The following is a 23,078-nucleotide window of genomic DNA, read 5'->3' on the forward strand; positions in this document are numbered from 1 at the left end:
AGGTTATTAAGATAAAATAGCACATGGAATATAACTGCCAATTAACTTCTGTATAATATCATTTATAACACAATTTACAAGTCTAATTTAAATTGGCAATCAAAGTGTGAATACTTCAGGTTATAACGTTTTAGTGTCTGATATACCTTGGTGACGTGATTAATGTTACAACAGGTTAAGACAAATCTTATCAAAAATATAATTCTGTCCATTTGACATTATAAGCCTGACCCGCCTCACCTCTCTCCCTCCATAAGCTTGGTCAACATATGGATATATATAATTTGACATGTACATCACATGCTTCAATAATGGTAATTACCATGGAAACATAAAATAGGAATATTTGGTTGCCATGGTTTTTAATATAGGGGGTAGCAGTGGTGTTAATACATTGTGATATTAAATTACCTTATAGACGTTTGACTTACAGCTCTTACATAATACAGACACTGATCAGAAGGATGTGAATGTTAAGATTGTTCTCTCTGGTCAATATAGTATGTGGGAATGGAAAGGTTATGACAAGTAAGGGACATATACTGTACATTTGACTGCAATCACGAAGAGAAGGCGTATATAGGCATTGCCTGCTGCCCGATTCAAATTGAATCTTTTGATTTGATAAAATATTTTGAAATGAAAATACAGTAACCCATCTCCATCCTGTCCTGTCATGTACCTAATTATGTAGATCTTGTCTTGTCTCATTCCTGGTTTCATATACCGGGTATGAAAGTGGGGACATTACCTTATAATTATGTCTTGTTTCAGCTATTGATATACTTATAATAATGAATTGAGACTTGGATTAATATGATTGCACTTTATTGGTATAATTACAGCTTTATTTACATGTATTCGATTATCTCAGATAATTTTGCCAAAATTTCATGCAACATTGATGCACTGATGACTGAATTTGAAGTTTGCTATATCAACTAATATTAGCATTGACATTCAGTTTACATTAGCAGAATGTATCTTACAAAACCCCATAATTTGAATTTTTAAGTTTCCATGGTAATTATACCCCTCGTAATGAAGTTAAGTGGGTATACTGAATTGAGGTTGTCCGTCTGTCTGTTTGTCCATCCATCTGTAGACACAACTCCTCCTAAACTATTTGACAGATTTTGATCAAGTTTGGTACACAGAATCCCGCTGACATAAAGGGGAGTTGAGCAAGCTATATCAGGTTCTGCAATGTCCCCTGTTAATAGTCTAAAGAGTTATTACTAAATTTGTGCAGCGAGGGCATTAGTAGTCCACTCTGGCGACAGTTCTAGTTTGATTCAATTTGTTCAGCGCTTATAATTTATTCACATTTTTAAAGATGTTTTTTTTTTTATTGTATCATTTCAGATTACAATTTCAAACAGAATGAACTCTTCAAACGTATGAAAGTGACAACCTTTGTCCAGTTGGTAAGGTTAAAATTCCTATGATAAAACTCCACATAGATAATGATAAAAGTAGACTTAATATTAACTACAATGGGACTAATTCATGTACCATGTGATACCTGATAACATTTGTGCAGGACTATTGTTTTTATTGGTGATGGAATGACGTCAAATGATGATATTGTATTTCTGTTCTGATGTAAGAAATCGTGAATTATGCAAAGTCAATTGTAAAAGTGACATACCATATTGCACCGCATCCTCAATACTCCAGGGGTTCCGATCACTTACGATCTCTACACCCCTGGACTATCTCATAGTGAAATTGAAGGCAGCTCAGCTGAAAACATTTGACCAATCACAGGCCAGCAAAGATTTCCTTTGAAGACTACAGAGAGAGCGACACCTAACATCAAAGCCACACAGTCAACCACAGTGTACCGTTATACGGTTCTTTTGATGTACATCAAAGGACTAAATTACCTGTTCTTTCCAGTTGCCTCCAGTTTAACTATGAGATAGTCCAGGGGTGTAGAGATCGTAAGTGATCGGAACCCCTGGAATATCGAGGATGATTGCACCGTAAAACACCACAACTTAGGGTCTGGTGGCCAGTCTAAGGGGAGATAATCTGTAGTATTAGAACTCATTGTATTATTATATCTACATGTTGATAAGTATTAATCATATTGACTTGCCAGAAATGTAATTATTAATTTATCTAAAATATGGATGTGTTTGATTAAATAATTAATTTGATTTTATCTCACCAAACAGTTGCTACAGATTGAGGAAGTGGACGGAGATAACAATTCAGAATACAGTAAGTTTTATAAAAATTTGTCTTAAAGATCTTCCATATTCTTCAATGGATCATGTAGTTCTTCAAGCCTAAAATCAAATTATTTGTGATTAAAATATACATTGTAATTTATCTTTTTTTTCTGTATAATTAATTTTATTTACATAAAGTTAATTTCCATACACATTAATATCCATGAAATAAAAGGAAAGTATTTTGATGAAAGAAACTATCCAAATGTTGGGGTGGTTTGATAATTGTTCAGGCAACATGACAATATGATATATTAACAGGTTGTGTTAACCTAATCTTCAAAATAAAACTCACCTGTATCCACTTCAATATTATATGGTGAAGAATTTACTGATACTTCATTTTAATTGACTAAAGATCAAGCCCCAATTTCTCGAAACAAACTTAAGTCAATTTTATTACCATAAGTTACATAATGAGAAAAATTGAAGTTTTGACCTAAGTCTGTACTTTTGTTTCGAGAAATTGGAGCCAGATACATATGTATTCAGTCATTTATAGTGTTTTGTCCCTTGCCTGGAGGTGTCTTTTCTGATTGTGACATTGTTTTGTGAGCTATACTTGGATTGTTTTCTCTGAAAAGAATGATGTATTGCTCCAAAAGACAATGACGTCTCAATCAAATTATAATCAATACAAGGGCAGATAACTCTGTAATAAATCTAGATACAGAATACTAGGTTCTATGTAAGTATATATAATGATCATGTTTTAATAGCCAATGGACAGTATACAGACCGAACAGATTCAGAGGGACGATATTCTGTACGACCGGACACTGCTGACAGAGAAGTCCAGCAAATTCAGGGTAAAGGACGAAGGTCTCCCGTTAACACAAGCAGAAGTGGTGGCGGTGGGGATACAGAAAGAACTCGATCCAAGCTACAGGAGTAAGTTATATCAGCCATATAGATATGAATGTTGAATGTGCTATTATCAGCCTTCGTGCTATGATAGGATTTTAAGGGTGAGATCGAAAAACAGAGTATCTAGAGAAAAACTATTGACCTATGGTCACTATGTATCATCTGTTCCATGTAGAATTGGAACTTGTGGCTTAGAGGTGGATGGTGGTTTATTCTAAAAAATATACAGTGGTTTCATTAGTAGGTAGAAAAGTGATCTTAGGTAGCAGGGAATATTTGAGAAACTTGCTAATTATTACTTAATATATACTACAGAATTTTGTTAAGTATACAGAATTTTTGTCAATACTGATATTGGAAACACATTAAGAATTTAAAAAGTAAAATTAAAACTGATTTTTTAAAGAGATACAATAAAAAGAATAATCAATTTATTCTATAGTGCATGTACATTGTATTTTTTTCATAAAGAGTTACCTCCCCTTACATTTATAATCCCTACCCTGTATATATATGTACCACCTGTATACGGAGAGGACTTAGATACAGGGAAGGCTATGTCTGAAGTCTAATCTTATTGACATGTTTAAAATATCTTTTTGTCATTAAAATATTTGAAAATTGAAATTAAAATCACCACCTTGTCTATATCTTTTAGTTGAATTGAATTAATTACTTTTATTGTATTTTGTAGTTTTGAGTTATTCATGACTTGGCCCTACATACTTTCATACCCTTAAGTTATAAATTACTGTTTTACTTCTAGTGTCATATCAGGGGAAGGAGAGATTCCTGAAGAAAAACCACAACAAATCCCAAAGGTCCACGACTGTCCTTATCTGTTATTAGATGTGAGGGATTCAGACTATTTTAAACAATGTCATATTATCACCGGTAAGATTAACTTATGGTCACTTTTAGTACAATACATAATATGTTGTATTTATAAATAGTAATTAGTCATTACCATATTTGACACAATAAGTTTGCCACAGCCCCTAAAACACTAAATTATATATACATTCAATTGTCGGAACCACTCGGCCGCCACTAAATATATACATTCACTATAAAGTGTAGAATCACAGCTTAAATGAAATTGAACAAAGTTAAATATCGCATAATACTGATTTATCAATTAATATATTTAATTTTTTTTTCCATTTCAGCTAAAAGTTACCCTTCAGCCATGTTATCAAGATCTGTCAACTTTGACACTAAAGAAATGTATGCCTATGTATCCTTTTTGTGCTAACTAGGACAGTTAAATTAGGTGTTGAACACCACTGCTTATTTTGGTTATTTTGAATTTGTTTTCTCTGAACTGAAGATGTAAATTTGAGTTATTGCCCTTGACTGCTTTGTCAGAAAAACCAAGAGGGTAAGATAATTATCGTGTATGATGAAGACGAGACTATAGCCCATACAGCAGCCACGACTTTGGTACAGAGGGGATATGATAATTTGTTTCTCTTATCAGGAGGTAGGTCAAAGGCTTAACTTTGTTTTCCTCAATGGGATTTTTCCAAAGCCAACATGCAATAAACATTTTGTAGAAATATAAGCATTTAATATTCCTGCAATGCAAAAATTTCCATAACAACAACTTTTGAAAATTTTGAAAGTTTGAAAAAAAGTATACTGTACATGTAGTTTTGATATTGTAATTGACAACAGGTACTTATTAATTATGTATTAATTAGTAGTATGAACAATGACTAATTTACTTGATATTGTTTTCTTTATAGGTATGCGGGTAGCCTACAAAACCTTTCCTGAGGGTCTCTTCACTGGTACCCCAAGTCAGAAAGTGACAGAAGCTAAAAATCCTCCAAAAACCATAGTTAATGCAAGTCAAGACAGGTTAACAGCGGAAGATTGTGATAAGCTCGAGATGTGCCTTAACAATGCCCTAAAGGACAAGAGTAGTAGTAGTAAGTACACTACTCCTCCTAAACTACTGAAGGGATTTCAATAAAACTCGATGACAATAATCCTTATACAGTGATAATGTGTGTAATATATATTGGAACAAGTTACCTTCCGTAATCTTTCATGAAAATAATATGTCAAAATGTCCAAATTTGATCAATCTAATTGAATGTCCCAAGTTCATATTATCAGGGCTATAGATAAATGAAATTTTGACTATTGTGTTTTAGGACATTCCTTCTGTTATGGGATACAGAAACAGTGTTTTTTCAATGACATTTCTTGCACCCATAGAGATTTATCACACTATCGTATAACCAAAAAAGGAAATGAGGCCTGATGGAGGAACTCTCTCCTATTATGTTTTAGGATAACTTTTGGTTTTGCTAGCTTAGGTCATTATGGCAGGGATAATGATAAACTGAGCTTGTATGAATGATGTAATACTAGGGAAGCAGGGCTACACAAAGCCTACAAGGTCTCAATTATTCTCTCATAACCTCAACAAAATCAAAAGTGATTCCTTAATACATACTTAATTACAGTTAGAGTAAATAAAGAATTTTCTTTTTTCCTTATATTTGTTTGTTGTAAAGTTGTGACTTTAGAGAATCATTGTACTCTTATATAATCTGATGATTTTGTTTGCGATAAGCTTTTGGATTTTGTTTCAGAAACGAAGTTGGCCTTTAATTAATGTGTATAATATGAAATTTTACCTAATTTGCAGGTCGACTCTCCAATAATAGCACAGCCTCCAGTAGAATGAGTGTAACTTCACGGACATCCAAGGCTAGCAAGCCTGACTGGGCAGTAAAGGACCATAAACCATTCAAAGTTTGACCTCATTCTCAAAGTATATCCAGGTAAGTCTTCTTGATAGAGTTTGTTTTGTCCAGCGTTTAATTAAAGGAGTGCTTCATTTTGCAGGGGGGGCAAAGAGGTGTAGTACCTACTGTTCATTCCATTTAGGGAGAGGGCTTCATAGAAGTTGGAAAACCAATCCCAATGTTTATAATATTTCACAATATAAAATATGTTTATATCAAACTCCATTAAAAGATTTATACCAACTGTACCTGAAAATCAAATGGATCATAGCATGCAAAATATTTTGTGAATGATTGTATAAAATTAATGGATGGATACACGGCTATCTAAAATCACATGATCGTAAATTTAAGCATTTATTGATATATTGAAAGTGTAACATAACGAAGACCTGAAATATTGTACACAATAGTATAAAGGGGTTAACTATTATAATAATCTTTTTTTTTTATTTGTTTGATAGGTATTCTTTGCTGCTTGGACAGGGACAGACATGGATGGACTCACAGAAATGTCTTCAAAGGAAGAAGGAGCTACAGCTGTACCTCAATATTGTGTTTGGCCAAAGACAGCACTGTGAACTAGGTTTCTTTATCATTGGAGCACTGATCATGCATGCAATATGTAATAATCTTTAAAACAATGTCTGGAATCTTTCTCTTATTTAAGGAATTTGTTGACTTGATATATGAAAATTGTCAGTACCTTCTTATTATTAAATAACTTTTTCATCAAAATAACTACACGGCTAAGATGCTTTGAATAAATCCATGAAAAAATGAAGTGGTTGCAATTGGTAACATTGTGAATACAAAAAACCTCGCAACATTTCCGCTGAATCAGGAAATTATCTTAGATTTAAGATGATTGTAACGTAGTTATTAATTGGTTACGTCTCTAAATTTGTGGTTGTTCTGAACTTGGGGCCTAGAGCAAATGCTATACTGTAACAGTTACATTTGTGCATGGATATCTGTATTTTTGTTTTATTTCACCATACTGGAATAAAAGGAAATGTTTTAGGTTATACAATATTTCTGGAAAGAAAGAAATTAAAGTACTGTAGCAGATCTGAAGTTGATTTCGTCATTGTAACCTTGATATTCTTTTCATCATTCATTTCTGATCTGTTGTCAGCCAGGCTCCTGTTGTAACAACCTGGCTGAAGAAATGTTCACAAACTCCGTCCATCCATTGTTTATTTTTTAACACATAAGGCATTAGTTCAACTGATATCACAAGTTTGTCTGAATCTAAAATCAAATTCCATTTATATGTCGTTGTGAAATAAGTGATGAGAGATTATGAAAGGTTTGGATGTTTATGTGCTTACTTTCACTTTGTGCTACATGAATATTAAAAAAGTTAATTATTTGTTGCATTTGCAATAATATATTTAAATCTATACTTTTTGAGAATCATATATTCATGTACATCATATTGATGCATATGTAATTATTGATTGATGTACACTATAAGAAATGACAGTTGTATATTGTAATTTATGAAAATAAGTTGTGATGAAAAATTCTAAAATTGAATTATCTCCCCTTGGCCTCCTTTGGATTTTCTATTCAAAATGCTTACGTACCACCGATAGATGTATGTTATGTTGTATATATATGACAAAATTTTAGATGACAAAATCAAACATTACATTATAATGAAACAACCTATTTATGTATAAAACTCTTCGCTTGATTCTGTGTGTTCACTGCCATTTAAAGAGAGAGAGAGAGAGTAAATTATAGAGAAAATGCAGAGCAAAATACACATGTATTATAGTCTAAAAGTTGGGGAGATGATGGAAGAGTGAGCGAGTCATTCATTCATATATAGTATTAACTCGTAAGATAAGAAAAATATTTCAAACAATATCGATTGTTGAATGCGAGAATGAATAGTGAGAGTTCCACTAACATATACATAATTGTAAATAGTAGCAGTGACATAGAAAATGAAATGGGAAGATTTTGGAATTAGAAAGTAATAAAACACTTACAGAGAAAATAGGATATTTTGTTCAATTTTATCCTGTTTAGAGGGTGAACCTATGCATTTGATACATGTACTACTTCATGTAGTTTGTTATAAATGTCCAGTCCTATATCATATCACTAGTTTTAGGTACTTATCTCAGACCATTAGCTCATGATCAGTTATAGATCACATAAATAAGTCACAAATTTTTAGACTTGATAGGGAAGAGTGTAGTTCTACAGATCTCAATGCTTAATATACTCGATTTATAATTGTAACTTACAAAACACGAAAAGAAAAATAATTTTCAAAAATTAATTTCATGGAATTTGGACATTGCAGAATACTATCAATTGTAATATAAATGTGAAGGGGAAAAAATCGGTTTTTGGACAAAGGAATTGCCTTTACATTTACACCCAAATATGGAATGATTTCGATTTTAATTTAGTCTGATCCGCACTGTACAAAATAATATATAATCATACATTATGTAAATGTATATGATTCGTACTGCAGAAAAGTTTACACCTTTTACTTGAACTATTAATGTTATAGTCTTTCAGCTGAAAAGATATCATTTTATGTGATATTTGAACAAAAAACTATTAAATTTCTGATACAATTATTTGTTAAAGTTTTGGATATTTATGTTTTGTATATATACTGTAAATGTGAGCATCGCTTGTGTTATCAATAAATATCATGATGCAAACAGAAGTTGTTTCTCATGCTTTCTAGCTCACCTGGCCCGAAACATCCATGAGGAAAGGGGAATAGAGTTTGTGTAAGATTTGGTTCTGACCTCCCGGGAGCAGAAAGAGTAAAATCCCAATAGGCAATTGAAGGTTAATCTTTAAATTCCTTCAGAAAGGAAACAATGAACCTGTATTCAAAACAGTACTTTGCGTTACAAACCAGGTTAGCGATACAGGCCCTCTGGGCATCTTGTAAATGTCTACCAACAGTTTTGACAATATGAGTTGAAAGATATGTTAATTTCGTTAGTTGTAGTTTCGCAAGATAACAACTTTTATAAGAAAAGCTAAGTTAACGATATTCTTACTTGGAAACAATGCGGTTTTGATCAACTACTAATTAGCGTTTTTGATTGAGAAACATGGGCGAGAAATATTTTCCTTCATTGCATACTTCCCATCGTTTTCTGCACCAGTTTGCATCAAATATTTCAAAATCATTCCGTAAATTCGGTAAAACTGCTCCATGTAAAATTATCTATCTCAATTATTTTGGTTCGTTTTCCATGTGTATAAACATGATATACAGTGGAAGCAATCTTTAAAAAAAGACTCATAAAGATCCTTAATTTATAAATTACATCATTAATGTTATCTCGCATTACAATTATTGTTCAGAAAAGATCGGGCTTGTTTGACCTTTGATCTTGTCGTTCATATGATAACATTTTCGAACAGTTGAGAACATTAAGTATTCAATTATCATTATTTTAATGCATGAGTTTATGAAACTCGTTAAAGTACGTATAGTGATTCCACCAATATCGCCTCGCCAATCAAACAATGTATAGTAGTATGTGTTTTCAAGGATATTTCCAGCAAAGCTTGTAGATTTTCATAATGTTTAATGTAATACAATTTCAAATCCAGCTGTCAATATTCAATTCTGCAAGAAGAATGTCCATTACCCTATCAAACCTTGGGCAACCTCTTCTCTGGAACGAAACGGGGGGAAAACAATGAAAAAAGTGATTTGGAGAGATTTGAAATGTAGAACAATCGCTGTCATCTTGTTGGAAAAAAATGGAGCTATAAATTTAAATGTATGAAAACATTGGCAATGAAATTTGCTTTCAAATTTTTGTGATTAAAATGCACATTACATACTCTCAAACAGAACTGAGCGCCAACAGCGTTTGATGCATTTAATGTGTGATTTGATATATATACACGAACAGATTGAAATATGTTTCTAAATAGTTACCCCAGGGTTTAACAGAGTGGAGACTAAATCATTTTACTTACTCCATTTCACAAATAAAACCTCGCGGAGTGTCACAAAAACCATCATTCCACAGACCACTGGCTGCCGATATCTCCAAACAGTCCTCGTGATTTTGATCATCGTTTGGTTCCCCTGGCGTCCATTTTGTAACACTTATTGGGGTTTGTGTCGACACCCAAATCCACTCCCCTTCCACAAACAGGTCACCCCCACCGATGTAATATGCAGTCTTCAATGCTGTCATGGAACAAAATAAAATTTTAAAGAGGATCAGGAGCCTTTAGATCATCTGGCTTCTTAGAACGCATCGTATTTTTGAAAATGAACTTAATACGCCGGCATCTATTAATAGAAGCTGGAGCTTGATTCTGGTGAAACTAAGAGTTTTTAACAAAGGAAGGTTTAAGATGGTGGCTATTTTAATTTTTTAGACCGAACCGAAAAAAATATCGAGACGTGGCCGCTGCAGATGTCATGATAACGTTTTTTAGAAGACAAAAACATTTTATGGAATGCTTTTCGTCACTTACCAAACTTTTTTCAGCTTCTGGAGACGGTGGCTGTAGTTAAAATATATCATCACAGTCTCACTGGAGTGCTAATCTACGTCTTTACATGGTTTTTTTCGTAAACAATTTCACCACTTTGACAGATGGTTTACAATATTAACATATTTAATCATGGTTAAAACACGATTGTTAAAAGACAATACTGATGGAACTACTGCATACATAGCTAGCCGTCTCATGATTTGGTATGTCAAATGCATCGTGTGACTCAAGTATGAAGCTCCATTAAAATAATTCTCAAATAGACCCCGAGACGGATAAACTGCGGATATATGCACGGAAGGATGGAAAAATGAGCCATATCACAACCAGCCATTCCATTGAATACAATACCAATGGTCAATCTTGCGTTCCTATTGCTCATGGGACATACAGTACGTACGTGCGCTTCCTTTGACTTCACCACTGAGAAAGTTAACCGAAGATTGATCCATAGGTTCGGCCAGTTTGGAATTAAAGGAACGACAAAAACTCTGAAATGACAAACAAACGTGTGAATTAAATTTGAATATTTTGTCGTAAGAGGAATACATATCATGACTAGTTTCAGGTCGAAATGTAGCGGACTTCTGAGGAATTATTGCCACACGCGCACATGGTCCCAACACGCACTGTCATTATATAAACACACACTATCACATTATGTGATGCAGTTAATTAATGCATTTATGTTAATTGTAATGATATACCTCTGCAGACGACCAGGTTTCCTGGAAGGAACTAAAAAGATAACATTTTTCTCCATGGGACACCCAGCCCGAACCACAGCCTATAAATATAAAAGTATCAAATGTGTGGTAACTATGGTAAAATGTATTATTACAAAATTGTAGCTGAGAAGAAATTCTGTATACATTTGTCTAAATAATTTGAGTTTAGGTTAAGGTGAGCACCCGACCATGGATACATATTTCGAGCAGGCGTCCCACTTTGTCTTTCGTCAAATGAATGAAGATGCTTTCGTATAATCTCTTCAACCTGATCATTTTGATATCAGTGATAGCATCATCATGCAAAAAACGAAGGTAATTACTTAAAAGGTGGAGAATACAATTAATCTTTTCTTACCTTTGGCCCTTAAGGTGGATGTTTTTTTCCATCGGTTGAGGCTTTCAACTATCAAGGGTGTCAATTTGTGCCCGCTGGTGACCATGCCCGATATATGATTTATGTTTTGTTTATAGATACATGGGGTTAGGTGGTCATGATATGACATGAAATGAAATCCCTTTTGGAGTTATAAGAGGTTAAGCTGTAAGGAGTTAATTTTATGTTTGGTCCAATTTGACGAAACCTTATTGTATTGATGTGTTGAAACAAAGTGAAATAATATCTATTTTCATTTCGTAACCTACATAATGAAAGATTCTTAGTCGCGTTCGGTACCTGCGCTAACAATTATCTGCTTGATAAGCTTGAAAAGTCTCCAGTGTTCTTCGCAATCCAATAACATACATCTTTACGTAGCCAAACTTACCAAACGTAGGCTGTACTGTCGACAGAATCACGACAACCACCAGAAGTATTCTCGTCGCCATTATTATGTTCCTAACTATATGTCGTCCACTAGATAAGTAAAGGCAGAATTACTATCGTACTATGCCTATCTTTTATGAGCTATTGCTATCTAAAGGTGCCGGAACTGGGACTTTATCTTTTACACATAATTTAATTCTGTCATAACCGATTCGTTGGACAAAAATCATTTCTGTGGGAAAATGAATTTTGGTTATAATAAAAATAGTTCAATTTTGTACGTGCACACAATTAAATTTGAGTACAAAATTTATTTAAGTACCACAGACAATAGTCGAACCATGCGTTCAAGAAGAAGAAAACACATATTATTATCCAATATGTTCCGAATGGTAGTACTGGGCTTTCGTAGAAAAAACAACCTGTGTAACACACACTGAGAGATAAGATACTACAGTAGTAGTAGGGTAGGCGTTACACTATATTTCGTCTTCTGCGTAACTAAACAAAACCCGTGTACATTGTGAAGTGTTGTATAATAGCTGTATGATGGTGCCACATATAAATTGCACTGAACAACATCGTGGCCGATAAATGACCAATTTGTTGTGAATTTTGGCAATTGAAGTTTGTTATCGCTATGTTTTAGAAAGTACTTATAAGAAATCTTCATGTTAAGGTTACTGTTGGACCTTATCGAAAGAACGTTCATGTAATAAGTAGTTGTCAGAATTAAATATAAACATTTATAAAGACCTCAGAAATGTTTTGGAAGCAATAACTATAAAATTTTAGTCGTATGTATGCAAGTCGCTTACAAAAGTTTTTTTTCTGAGAATATTTAATTGTACATATAAATGATTGTTCACACAAAATGTTGAAAATATTGGGTTAATTTGATATCTGACCTTTGTGTTCATTGAATTGAACAGAATTGACCTGTGACCTTTGTGTTCATTGACTTGACCAGATTTGACCTGTGACCTGTGTGTTAATTGACTTGACCAGAATTGACCTTTGATCATTGTGTTCATTGACTTGACCAGAGTTGACCTGTGACCTTTGTGTTAATTGACTTGACCAGAATTGACCTGTGACCTTTGTGTTCATTGACTTGACCAGATTTGACCTGTGACTTTTGTGTTCATTGACTTGACCAGAACTGACATGTGGTCTTTGTGTTCATTGACTTGACCAGATTTGACCTGTGACCTTTGTGTTCATTGACTTGACCAGATTTGACCTGTGACCTTTGTGTTCATTGACTTGCTTTATTTTATTTCAAACACTTGGATATTATTCTATTATACAATGTCATTTTCTTTTGTGAACGTCATTAAATTACAACTTCATTTATTTTCATCGATTTACAAACCAACCAACCAATATTTGTTTAATGTTTTAGTATTTTAGTGGTTTCAAATGACCCACAAAACATTCAACACTCGATTCTGCAAGACGATGTCCATTACCCTATCAGACCTTGGGAAACTTCTTCTCTGAAACGAAACAAATGGTATGATTGATCAAGTTTAACGGCCGTTATCTAAGATGGCGTACCCTGTGTGCAAGGAGCTGCGTGTGCGAATGTTTAAATATGAATTAGGAGGCCTCGGTATATATGTATGTTAAAAAGTTATTTAGGGTAAAAGTCATCTTGTCGGAAAATATGGAGATATAGAATGTATACAGCGGCTATGAAATTTGATTTGATTAATGCACACAATATATATTTTCAAACAAAATAAATCATCGGTAGTTTTTCATGCATCCCATGTGTGTTGGACAGTATAACGGATAGTTAAAAATAAGATGAAATCTATTGATAATCGTGACGATTTTCTTACGAACTATCCGGGACAAAAAAGCTAGTAGAATGAACCCAAAAGTTAATATAAATTTTCTTTGTAAAGAGTCCGGAAAATCATTGTAAGTTTCATTCAAATCTGTTATACGATGCAAAAACTTATCATTATTATATAAAACTATACCGCATTCGATTTAACTCTATGTTAAGTGTAATATATCTAACATATATTGTTTTAAAAAACATCAGATTAGAATGCAAGTACGATTTACTAATACAATATACCTGTATCCTGTTTTATCACTTAAATATAATCTCCAGAGTTTGAGACTTTTACTTACTCTATTTCACAAATGAAACCTCTCGAATCGTCACAAAAACTATCGCGCCACAGACCAGTTGTCCATATCTCCAAACAGTCCTCATGACCGGCAAAATTGTTTGGTTCCCCTGGCGTCCATTTAGTAACACTAATCGGGGTGTGTGTCGACACCCAAATCCACTGCCCTTCCACAAACAGGTCACCACCACCGATGTAATATCCTGTCCTCAAAGCTACTGTGGTAAAAATAGAATAGAAAGTAATTTAAGAATGTAGTATCATGGTAAGGGAGACAGATCATGATTTTTTCATACAGACGCTTGAGTTATGGCAGTGCCCCAAGCTCTTCAAGCATTTGAATGACCGCGATTTGATTAATACTCCCTTTTCTGAAGTTTGAATTTATGAATAAATTATTTTATTACTTTTAAAAATAACATTAATATTTACTTCATAAATCAAATATGAAAAATATTGAACTACAGGAAAATTTTGGGGAATGTGAGACTACCACCTTAAAGAGGGACTTGACCAACATTAGTGTGCAAACAGAAAAAAGACACTCGGAAAAATGGATTGATTGGATTTTATACAGATCCGTTTGAGAAAACATAGATAACAATTTGTCGACATCAATTAATAAAAGATGTTAGAGCTGGATCTTTAGTGAAACTGAAAAAAAGTTATTTGAGAGAAAAAGAGATGATTTGAGATGGTGACTATCTTAATTTTCGGACCTACCCGGAAAAATAACAAGACTTGATAAAATCTCTCTCAAGTCTCAAATAAGATTCAGCTTGATTTCATTGGCGGAGACATTTTGAATATGTTTTGTACTCGAAAAGTTTGTTTTACACTATCATGTTTTAATAATTCACGACAATGTTTCTTCGAGATAATAATAATATTTTATGGTATGCTCTTAGCCGACGACCCAACCACCCAATCGTTTCAAAAGTATTTGAGAAAAACGATGTCTTTGGTTATGATATATGTCACGGTGTCATTGGACTGCTAGTTTATGTTTTCGAATGGCTTTTATGGAAAATACTGCATTAATATTCACCAACTCAAAGGATAGTGTGCAATATTAATCAACAGTATAAGACAATACTCGTGGAACTCATGAACTGCACAGTGCATACTGCGGGTATGATAGCCGCACCATGATTTGCTACTTCAAATAAAAATCATATCCTAGTTAATGAAAGACACGCGTCCGATTAGTCGTAGAATTTGTTCTTCTGAATGTTTTGATTATATTTTAGTCACTGCTGAGGTGCTGAAAATGACAACCATTTAACGTCCTGCAGACTAATTGTTTGACCTACATTGAGGACATCAATATACCCGAGAAAGTGGATGGCTGCCGGAAAGAAGCACGGATGATTAAATATTGGGAATATAACAAAAAATCATTAGATACAAGACCAATGGAAAACTTAGCGTTATTATACTGGACTTGTGATATACGTACGTGCGCTTCCTTTGACTACACCACTCAGAAAGTCTATAGAAGATTGATCCATAGGTTCGGCCAGTTTGGCACTAAATGAACGACAAAAACTCTGAAATGATAAACAGAAGTTTGGCGTCGCTCTCTGTAATTTCCAAAAAGAGTTTCTGCTGGCCTGTGATTGGTCAGTTTTTTTCCTGGACTGCCTTCAGGTTTAATGTGAAATTGTTCTGGGTGTATAGAACGACAGTGATAGTAACCCATGTTCTTTCGGGGATGGGAATATAAATTTTGTAAGAAAAAGATACAGAAAAGATGAAAACGAAATTGGGTTAAAATTAAACTTGACAAAAGTTCCAATTTACTTGCAAGACTTGTTTTTACAGACCTTTTACATAATATATATGTATGTTGATTTTAAGTCCAGCTCACTATTTTGTTGGTTTGGTCCCCCTTCCCATAAAATACCGCTCATTGTTTCAGTTGTTATATCGTCGACGTTAAACGTCAGGAATCGTGTGGACTACTAGTAATAGTAGCACGTACTTAATAAACTGACTAAGAACAAGCTTAACAAGCAACACACGTCCCCTGCCGTCAATTATATTTTCTAATCTATGCCAAGTTATTATTGTTTAGTTATGCTATCATTATATGAATTTTGGACAAATTCAGGTGATATGTTCTTAAGTTATCGTCCGGAAACTTGTGAAACAATCTATTTTCAGTAAAATGAATTTTTGTAGTTGACCTTTGACTCCAAATTCAAGCCGCCCAAACTGTGTTTTCTCATAGACTACCATTGTGGGAGGTTTGATAAAAATCCATTGATGTTTTCTCAAGTTATCGTCTGGAAACTAATATTTTGCGGAACAATCTATTTCAAGAAGTAGTGACTTTTTTAGTTGACCTTTTGACCCAAAATTCAATCCCAAGCTATGTTTTCTCCTATGTTACTATTGTATGAATTTTTTTTTCAAAATCCGTTCTCAAGTTGGAAACGAAACTTTTTGAAACAATTTAAGTAAGTAGTTCCTTTGTAGTTCACTTTTTGACCCAAATTCAATCCCAAGCTGTATTTTCCCATATGCTACCATTGCGTGAAGTTTGATAAATCCATCAATTCGTTCTTAAGTTAACATTTGGAAACCAAATCCGGACAGACGGACGCACAGACAAACAGACAGACAGACGGGATCAAACTCTATAGTCCCCTCCGGTTTCACAGGCAGGGGACTAACAAGGAACGGATATTGAAAATACATGTAGTAAGAATACGATCTCTATTCTAAAACTTTCGAACTTTGAAAGGTCTTGTATTTTCAACTCATACCCTTAAGATAAATTGTCCATTTCCGGTCATAAAGAAATACTACGTGCTCAATTGTAATATATTCATATTAAAACTGCTATATTACATATTCTTTCAATGTAGGATGTGTAGATCCATTAGACCACTAAATTTCTGTAAACATACTCATTTTATTGTTAGTTTTATTTTATCACTTTTAGCGCTACATTGGAAGCGCTAATTCACGTACAGCGCCTAAATGTAAAAGACTCTTCACTGACATAATGAACCATTGAGTTGCTATGATAGTAGTGCTAATACTAAAAATACAGTTTTTGTATTTTCGCTGTTGAAACTACAAGCACATCTACAAATTAAGTAAGTATATGTTGTTCTATCATGCAGAAATGTCATCCTGACTGATAAACGTGTTTAAAACCAAGTGATATTCTCAATTCTTGACATCAGAACTTTATGGGAAGAAACATGTAGTATTAAACTATAGTGTAACATGTCGAAAGAGAATAATGTCCTGCTCCTTCTGTGAAGCACTTATAATTACACAACCAAGCGCATACTTTCAAGGCATATAAATACACACTTATACATTATGTATTGAAGACGTCTGTAAATATGATATAACTAAATATATAATTATTTACCTCTGCTGACGACCAGGACTCATTGAAGGAGCTGAAAAGATAACATTTGTCTCCGTGGGACATCCATCCTGAGTCACAGCCTAGAAATATAAAAGAAATCGAATTTATGGTTACAAGATTACATTTGTACATGGAATACATGTACTGTTTTGTAGCTTACTAGAATATCCTTAGATATGGACATATCTTGTTAAGATTAATTGTCATTTATTTGCATTTCTGTTTTCTATTTTGATTTTCTTTCGAGCAAGAGCATAGATATACTACAACCTCCCACTATACTCAGACATTCACAAACACAGCACACTGCAAGGGAAGCCGCCCTTATATGACCCTAGCTGTTAATGACACGGTAAACCAAACAAACAAACCACCTGACATCTTCCATCACGTGACATACTTACAAGGTTTGTTTCTTCGGACATTCTCTTCAATCTAATTATTCGAATTATTCGAATCGAATTACTAACCAGTATATAAATATGTGACAAAGTCTGATGCCGCGCAACTCGAGTCCTGTGCCATATTTTCTGACTCCCGCAAATGTTCACAGACGTTCGGGGAAATTTCAAGTTAAGGAGCTTACCTCGGCTCTGTACTCATATATAATTGTTTAGTAGTCACACAGGGCACAACATGTAGTTAATGTGTATGAATATGTATAATTTATGGAAAAGAATGCTCTATGATTTTAAAAATTTCATAGGCCTAACAAATACATGGAAAGTCATGAACATATTCTAATCGTATATTGTCATCGTCAAGGTAATTTTTAGTCGTCAAAATGAAGTAATTCATTTGGTACAGGGTTCCAGTGTAAAGGGTACGGGATAGGGGTATAGAGTACATGGTACTAAAATCAGTTACATTATGAAAACAATAATTAATAAAGCATAAAAAGTGTATCGCATGGCTCACATAGTCGAAATGAATACAATGTATTCAATCTGTCGAATACTCATAGCCGAATATTCACTCTGTACATTGTAGTAGCACAACAATGCAAAAAGGGCTGTTTCATTTACACATAAAGCTTGAAAAGTCTACAATTCTCATCAGACTTATACTAACATGGAGATGCTTACCAAACGTTGGTTGTGCTGTTGAGAGAATCACGACTATCACCAGACGTATTGTCGTCACCATTGTTTGTTTCCTTACTGATTGTATTGTTCATTTGACAGGTTAAAGTGGACGTATGGAAGCAAACTATTGTCATACAGATATCTATTATCTATTGTTATCTTAAATATAAGTGTTTGTATTTTGTAAATTTCAAATAATCTAGATGGTTCGTTTAAATAACAATATGGAATTACTTTTGCAGGTACTATCCACTTTTTTATCTCAAAACTCAGCATATTTACAATTACTCGAGTTTCAGGATAATCATTCAGTAGTGTCGTAAATGCTTTTGGCGAATGTGTGTAGATGTTTCTTGTGTTATAGTTATGCGTCTTATTGTGATAACGATATTCATTCCCATATTCCGATTTTGCATATTACAGATTATTAGTCTCCCTTGCGAGTAGGTATCAAATGTGATTCCATTATTTCGTTTTCTCCGAAAAGTATGACGTAACGTTCACAAACACATGATGTCACAATCAATATCTAACTGCAAGGGCAGACAACTCAGTAATAGCAATTACAGAATAACAAGACACTGACAATGGTCGAACCGTGCGTTCCCTAAGCTATATAGTCTGTGTTCCTAACTAGAGGTAAAGAAATGGTACAGTAGGACTGGGCTTTCGTACAAAAAATCTACGAAACACGTATAAACAGATAAGAAAAAAAGTGGGATAGGCGATACGATTTATTACGTTTTATTTTTAAAGAAACAGGAGACATGTTAATCGTTGTATGATAGCTTAATGATGGTGTTATATGCACATTGCACTGAACAACATGGTGGGCGACATATGCCAAATTTGAATTTTAACAATTGAATTTTGATATCGTTGTTTTAGAAAGTACTGAAGGTCTCTCTCTCTCTCTCTCTCTCTCTCTCTCTCTCTCTCTCTCTTGCTACACGTATAACATCCTCTCTCTCTGCTACACGTATAACATATTGTTAAGAATGTTGAACACATCGGGCTAGTTTGATCACTGATCATTATTTTCACTGGTTTGACCAGATTTGACTTGTGACCTTTATGTTCATTAACTTACGTAACCAGATTTGACCTATGGCCTTTGTGTTCATTGATCTTACCGATTTTGACCTGAGACCTTTGTTTTATTGACTTGCTACATTTGATATTTAACACTTGAACATTACTCTTTTATGTTCCATACTGTTTTGTGAACATCAATAAGTTACAAATCGTATTTCCATCGACTTACAGACCAACCAACCAATATTTATTTTTTTTATGTTTTATGTTTTAATGATTTTAATGACCCGTTAAACTATTTTATCTCCAAAATTTATTCCTATCACCTGATCAAACTTTGGGCATCTTCGGCACTGAAACGAAACGAAATAAAACAAAATTTTGAGGCTGCCTATATAGAACAATTATTGTCGGTAACTTGTCATGAAACATGGGTTTAATTGTATGAAAACAGTGGCGATGAATATTTGGATTCATAAAGAATAGAAAATTAGAATCCGACTTAAAATTGCGGTTGTAAGCCATATCACTTAAATATGGCGTATATTGCAATGCAATTTACAACCGACATTTGCATGACAACGCCAAAGTATGACTCGATGTTCATAGTTTTGTATAGTCGAACAAACGCACATTGTACCTGTTTTAAACACTATTACCTTAAAATGTATATTTTTTCCACATATTTCGCCAAAATACTTTACTCCACATTTCGAGTCAACAGTAATACATAGGATTAGCCGCAATAATGAACACTTTTGATTAAAGTTTAGTTTTTGATTAGTTAAGTTTAATTACATCTAAGAAGTGATGATATTTTTAATTTTTAAATATGCAAAGTATATTGTATTTATGTATTTGATTGTTACTTTCATATTGACTGTGACGGGAGTATGTTTATTAATAATTCTACTTACTCAATTTCACATATAAACGCAGTCTGTGAATCACAAAAACCATCATTCCAAAGACCATTGGACAATATTTCCAAACAGTCCTCGTGACCTTGATCATCGTTTGGTTCCCCCGGCGACCATCTGGTGATTCCTATCGGGGTGTGTGTCGACACCCATAACCACTGTCCTTCTACAAACAGGTCACCGCCTCCAATGTAATAGCTTGCCCTCAATGCTGTCGTGGTACAAAAATAACATCAATAAGTCAACAAGAGTTCCAAATGCCTTGAAAATAATAAACGATCATCTGACATATTTCAGTATTTTATTTCTCTGTAACACAAAAATAAGTGTTATTTATAATATGAGGCGCTGTTTTTATATTCATTCATTTTTTTCCCATATATGTATAATTCGATTTTTACACATGAAAAAATTCCGTAACGTAAGAAAGTTCTGTCAATCTATCCTCAAATCAACTTAGAGTCACTCAAGATACATGTAGGACTTATCATGAGATTTTCATACACTTTGTACTAAACATGAACGCATAATTATCAGGTACTTGTACAGGTAGAAAATAGGCCTATGCATTTGATTATATCTAGTTAATCAGTGCAATATCAAGCATTATCAAACATCATTTTCGGGACTAAACAATTCCTTAAAACCATTTTCCGTCGGGGGGCTTCGCCCCCCTGAACCCTAGGCAGCCCCCGGACCCCTCGCCTGGGCTTGCACATGTAAAAGACTCTAGATACGCCCCTGAAAAAGTCGTGAGGCAAGGATGCACGAAGTTGAGTTGCCGTCAAAATAAGTTGCTTTAGATATCTTAAGCATGTCCACAGCACATGTGATATTCATACGTGGGTTTCCTTTGACTACACCACTCAGAAATTCTATAGAAGATTGATCCATAGGTTCGGTTAGTTTGGCACTAAATGAACGACAACAACTCTGGAATGACAAACAGAAAAGTGTCTGTAGGCTTGGTACAATAGATGAATTGGCTAGTATTAGACGACGATATATTAATGCATTTGTCAGGACGTTTCATATATTTTTTTCATATTATTCAATTTTTGTCAAAGCTCTATATTCAGTATGGCGGTAATATGCGTGTTTTGGGAGGCTGCAGTATGTTTTTGCTTCTTATAGCATAAATTCTTACCATTTTATAGTGTCAACTCACTGAATGATACTATCTACGATACCGAACAGAATCATATTGCATTGAGGTATACTATAATAGTCTAAAACATTACAAAACAGCCATCCAAACTACTATGGCTCTGGGTTTTGCCCCCTGACTAAGTACACAACAGATCGTAGTTACTGCTCCGGCTTAACGTTAATCATAAAGGGAGTAGGACAGGTGATTTTTCTTTTTTTCTCCATCACATGGGGCCAACTCAAAAGAAATGGATGTTGTCATATATTTTTTTGTATTTGGTGGATGGGCTGACGAATATATATAACAGTCAAGTGATTTTTCAGAAAATAAATTTACTATAAAACATCCCGATTTTTTGATAATTTTTGGTGCGTCGGCGTAGACGGAAAACTTATGTAAGTAACATAGAAAAAAAGTTCAGAATGTAATCATCTTTAACCAGTTAGGATGTCCTACTTGCTATATTTATGAGATAAACATATGAATTTGAGACCAGAACAGCTTTATTTTGATATAGGTCAAATGTCAAAATGATTACTTATCTTATTTTCAGTACATGGCACACTTTGATAAATATGTCACTTAAGTTTGAGATTCCGATGTCACACATTCCAAGATACAATGTATAGGGTCCGTACACATTAATGTGGAACACGACTTTAATATAGACATTCTTATCGTTATCAAAGACAAACGCTAAGAATCTTTTGGTGTATAAGGGATAAGTTTACGACGATCAAATACAGTGTAAAATGTTGCTACATAACATTTAAAATCTAGATAGCGAACGAATGATGATTGTTTACAAAATTTCGCCAGTTAGCTGGTGGTAAGACTGGCCACCAGTCTCTAGAATATTGAAAAAAAAATCACTTAAATTTTTGTCTCTACTACATGTCTGATCCTAGAAGTCGATTAGTCGATACCCAGACTAGGGGAGATAATCTAGTCTTATCAACAACTTAGGGACTATTGGAATAGCGTTGGTTTTTATGTTGACGTTAGATGTCATATATTGAGCAAAGTTCACAAAGCTATTTTTATGATTTGATGATCAATACCCCTGCGGATGACCATGACTCTTTGAATGAACTAAAAAGGTAGCATTTTTCTCCGTGTGGCACCCAGCCTGGATCACAGCCTGCGGAATATAGATAAGACTGTTAAAACGTAATAAGTTGATTTTTTTAACTTATGATGTAAGCCCCCGGTAAATATAGCGATATTTTGCAGGCGACTATACAACCACGTTATTGAAGCTGTTTAACCCAACAAAGTTGATCAAACGTTTGTACGTTTCATTGCTAGCCATAAATTTAATTGTTGTGGCGTTTGTTGTTGAACGACATATAAACTATAACAAAATATGCAGAAAATGTACGTTTCGGGGGAAAATGCTTCATTTTTGGATCAAAATTCGTTTAACAAATAACCATGTTATTATATTAACTATTGTCTTTAGCAGGCGCTAC

The 23,078-nt window shown here is 33.9% G+C and overlaps 2 protein-coding genes across 8 annotated transcripts in view; one reads left to right on the forward strand and one right to left on the reverse strand.

Moving 5' to 3' along the window:
• The window catches only part of LOC138335927 (centrosomal protein of 41 kDa-like), a 28,327-nt gene extending 19,737 nt beyond the window's left edge, over positions 1 to 8,590 (forward strand). Inside the window, exons 4-12 of one of the 2 annotated variants that reach the window (XM_069285119.1) lie at positions 1,366 to 1,427; positions 2,184 to 2,229; positions 2,960 to 3,131; positions 3,874 to 4,001; positions 4,277 to 4,344; positions 4,476 to 4,590; positions 4,856 to 5,041; positions 5,770 to 5,905; positions 6,334 to 8,589. In XM_069285119.1, the coding sequence (XP_069141220.1) occupies positions 1,366 to 1,427; positions 2,184 to 2,229; positions 2,960 to 3,131; positions 3,874 to 4,001; positions 4,277 to 4,344; positions 4,476 to 4,590; positions 4,856 to 5,041; positions 5,770 to 5,882 (890 nt within the window). In that variant the 3' untranslated portion in view covers positions 5,883 to 5,905; positions 6,334 to 8,589. Of the gene's footprint in view, positions 1 to 1,365; positions 1,428 to 2,183; positions 2,230 to 2,959; positions 3,132 to 3,873; positions 4,002 to 4,276; positions 4,345 to 4,475; positions 4,591 to 4,855; positions 5,042 to 5,769; positions 5,906 to 6,333 lie in introns of both variants that reach the window. The other variant, XM_069285121.1, reaches the window with a different exon arrangement.
• Positions 8,591 to 9,124: 534 nt separating this feature from the next.
• On the reverse strand, positions 9,125 to 18,717 carry LOC138335929 (C-type lectin lectoxin-Lio3-like). 6 transcript variants are annotated; one of them, XM_069285128.1, is made up of 10 exons: positions 17,887 to 18,038; positions 17,417 to 17,496; positions 15,485 to 15,555; positions 14,027 to 14,243; positions 13,351 to 13,377; positions 11,880 to 11,968; positions 11,092 to 11,171; positions 10,785 to 10,875; positions 9,854 to 10,070; positions 9,125 to 9,543 (listed from the first exon to the last, which is right to left on the reverse strand). In XM_069285128.1, the coding sequence occupies exons 2-10, from the start codon at positions 17,437 to 17,439 to the stop codon at positions 9,513 to 9,515; spliced, it is 846 nt and encodes a 281-aa protein (XP_069141229.1). In that variant the 5' UTR covers positions 17,440 to 17,496; positions 17,887 to 18,038; the 3' UTR covers positions 9,125 to 9,512. The 6 variants fall into 6 exon arrangements, with proteins under 6 accessions (XP_069141229.1, XP_069141228.1, XP_069141226.1 ...); XM_069285127.1 differs by lacking the exon at positions 17,887 to 18,038 and adding an exon at positions 18,502 to 18,717 and having other exon boundaries at positions 9,126 to 9,543; XM_069285125.1 differs by having other exon boundaries at positions 9,131 to 9,543; positions 15,485 to 15,575.
• Between the last annotated feature and the right edge of the window lie 4,361 nt (positions 18,718 to 23,078).

The sequence above is a fragment of the Argopecten irradians genome, chromosome 12, assembly GCF_041381155.1.
Source record: "Argopecten irradians isolate NY chromosome 12, Ai_NY, whole genome shotgun sequence".
NCBI classification, from domain to species: Eukaryota; Metazoa; Mollusca; class Bivalvia; order Pectinida; family Pectinidae; genus Argopecten; species Argopecten irradians.

Coding starts and splice junctions, on each gene's coding strand:
- LOC138335929 (XM_069285123.1), bottom strand. CDS start 18,562: ATGGTGACGACAATACGTCTGGTGATAGTCGTGATTCTCTCAACAGCA. Junction 11,969..13,350: donor GTTTCCCAAGGTCTGATAGG/GTAATGGACATC, acceptor TTACTTATCTAG/TGGACGACATATAGTTAGGA. Junction 10,876..11,091: donor AAACCTGGTCGTCTGCAGAG/GTATATCATTAC, acceptor TTGTCATTTCAG/AGTTTTTGTCGTTCCTTTAA.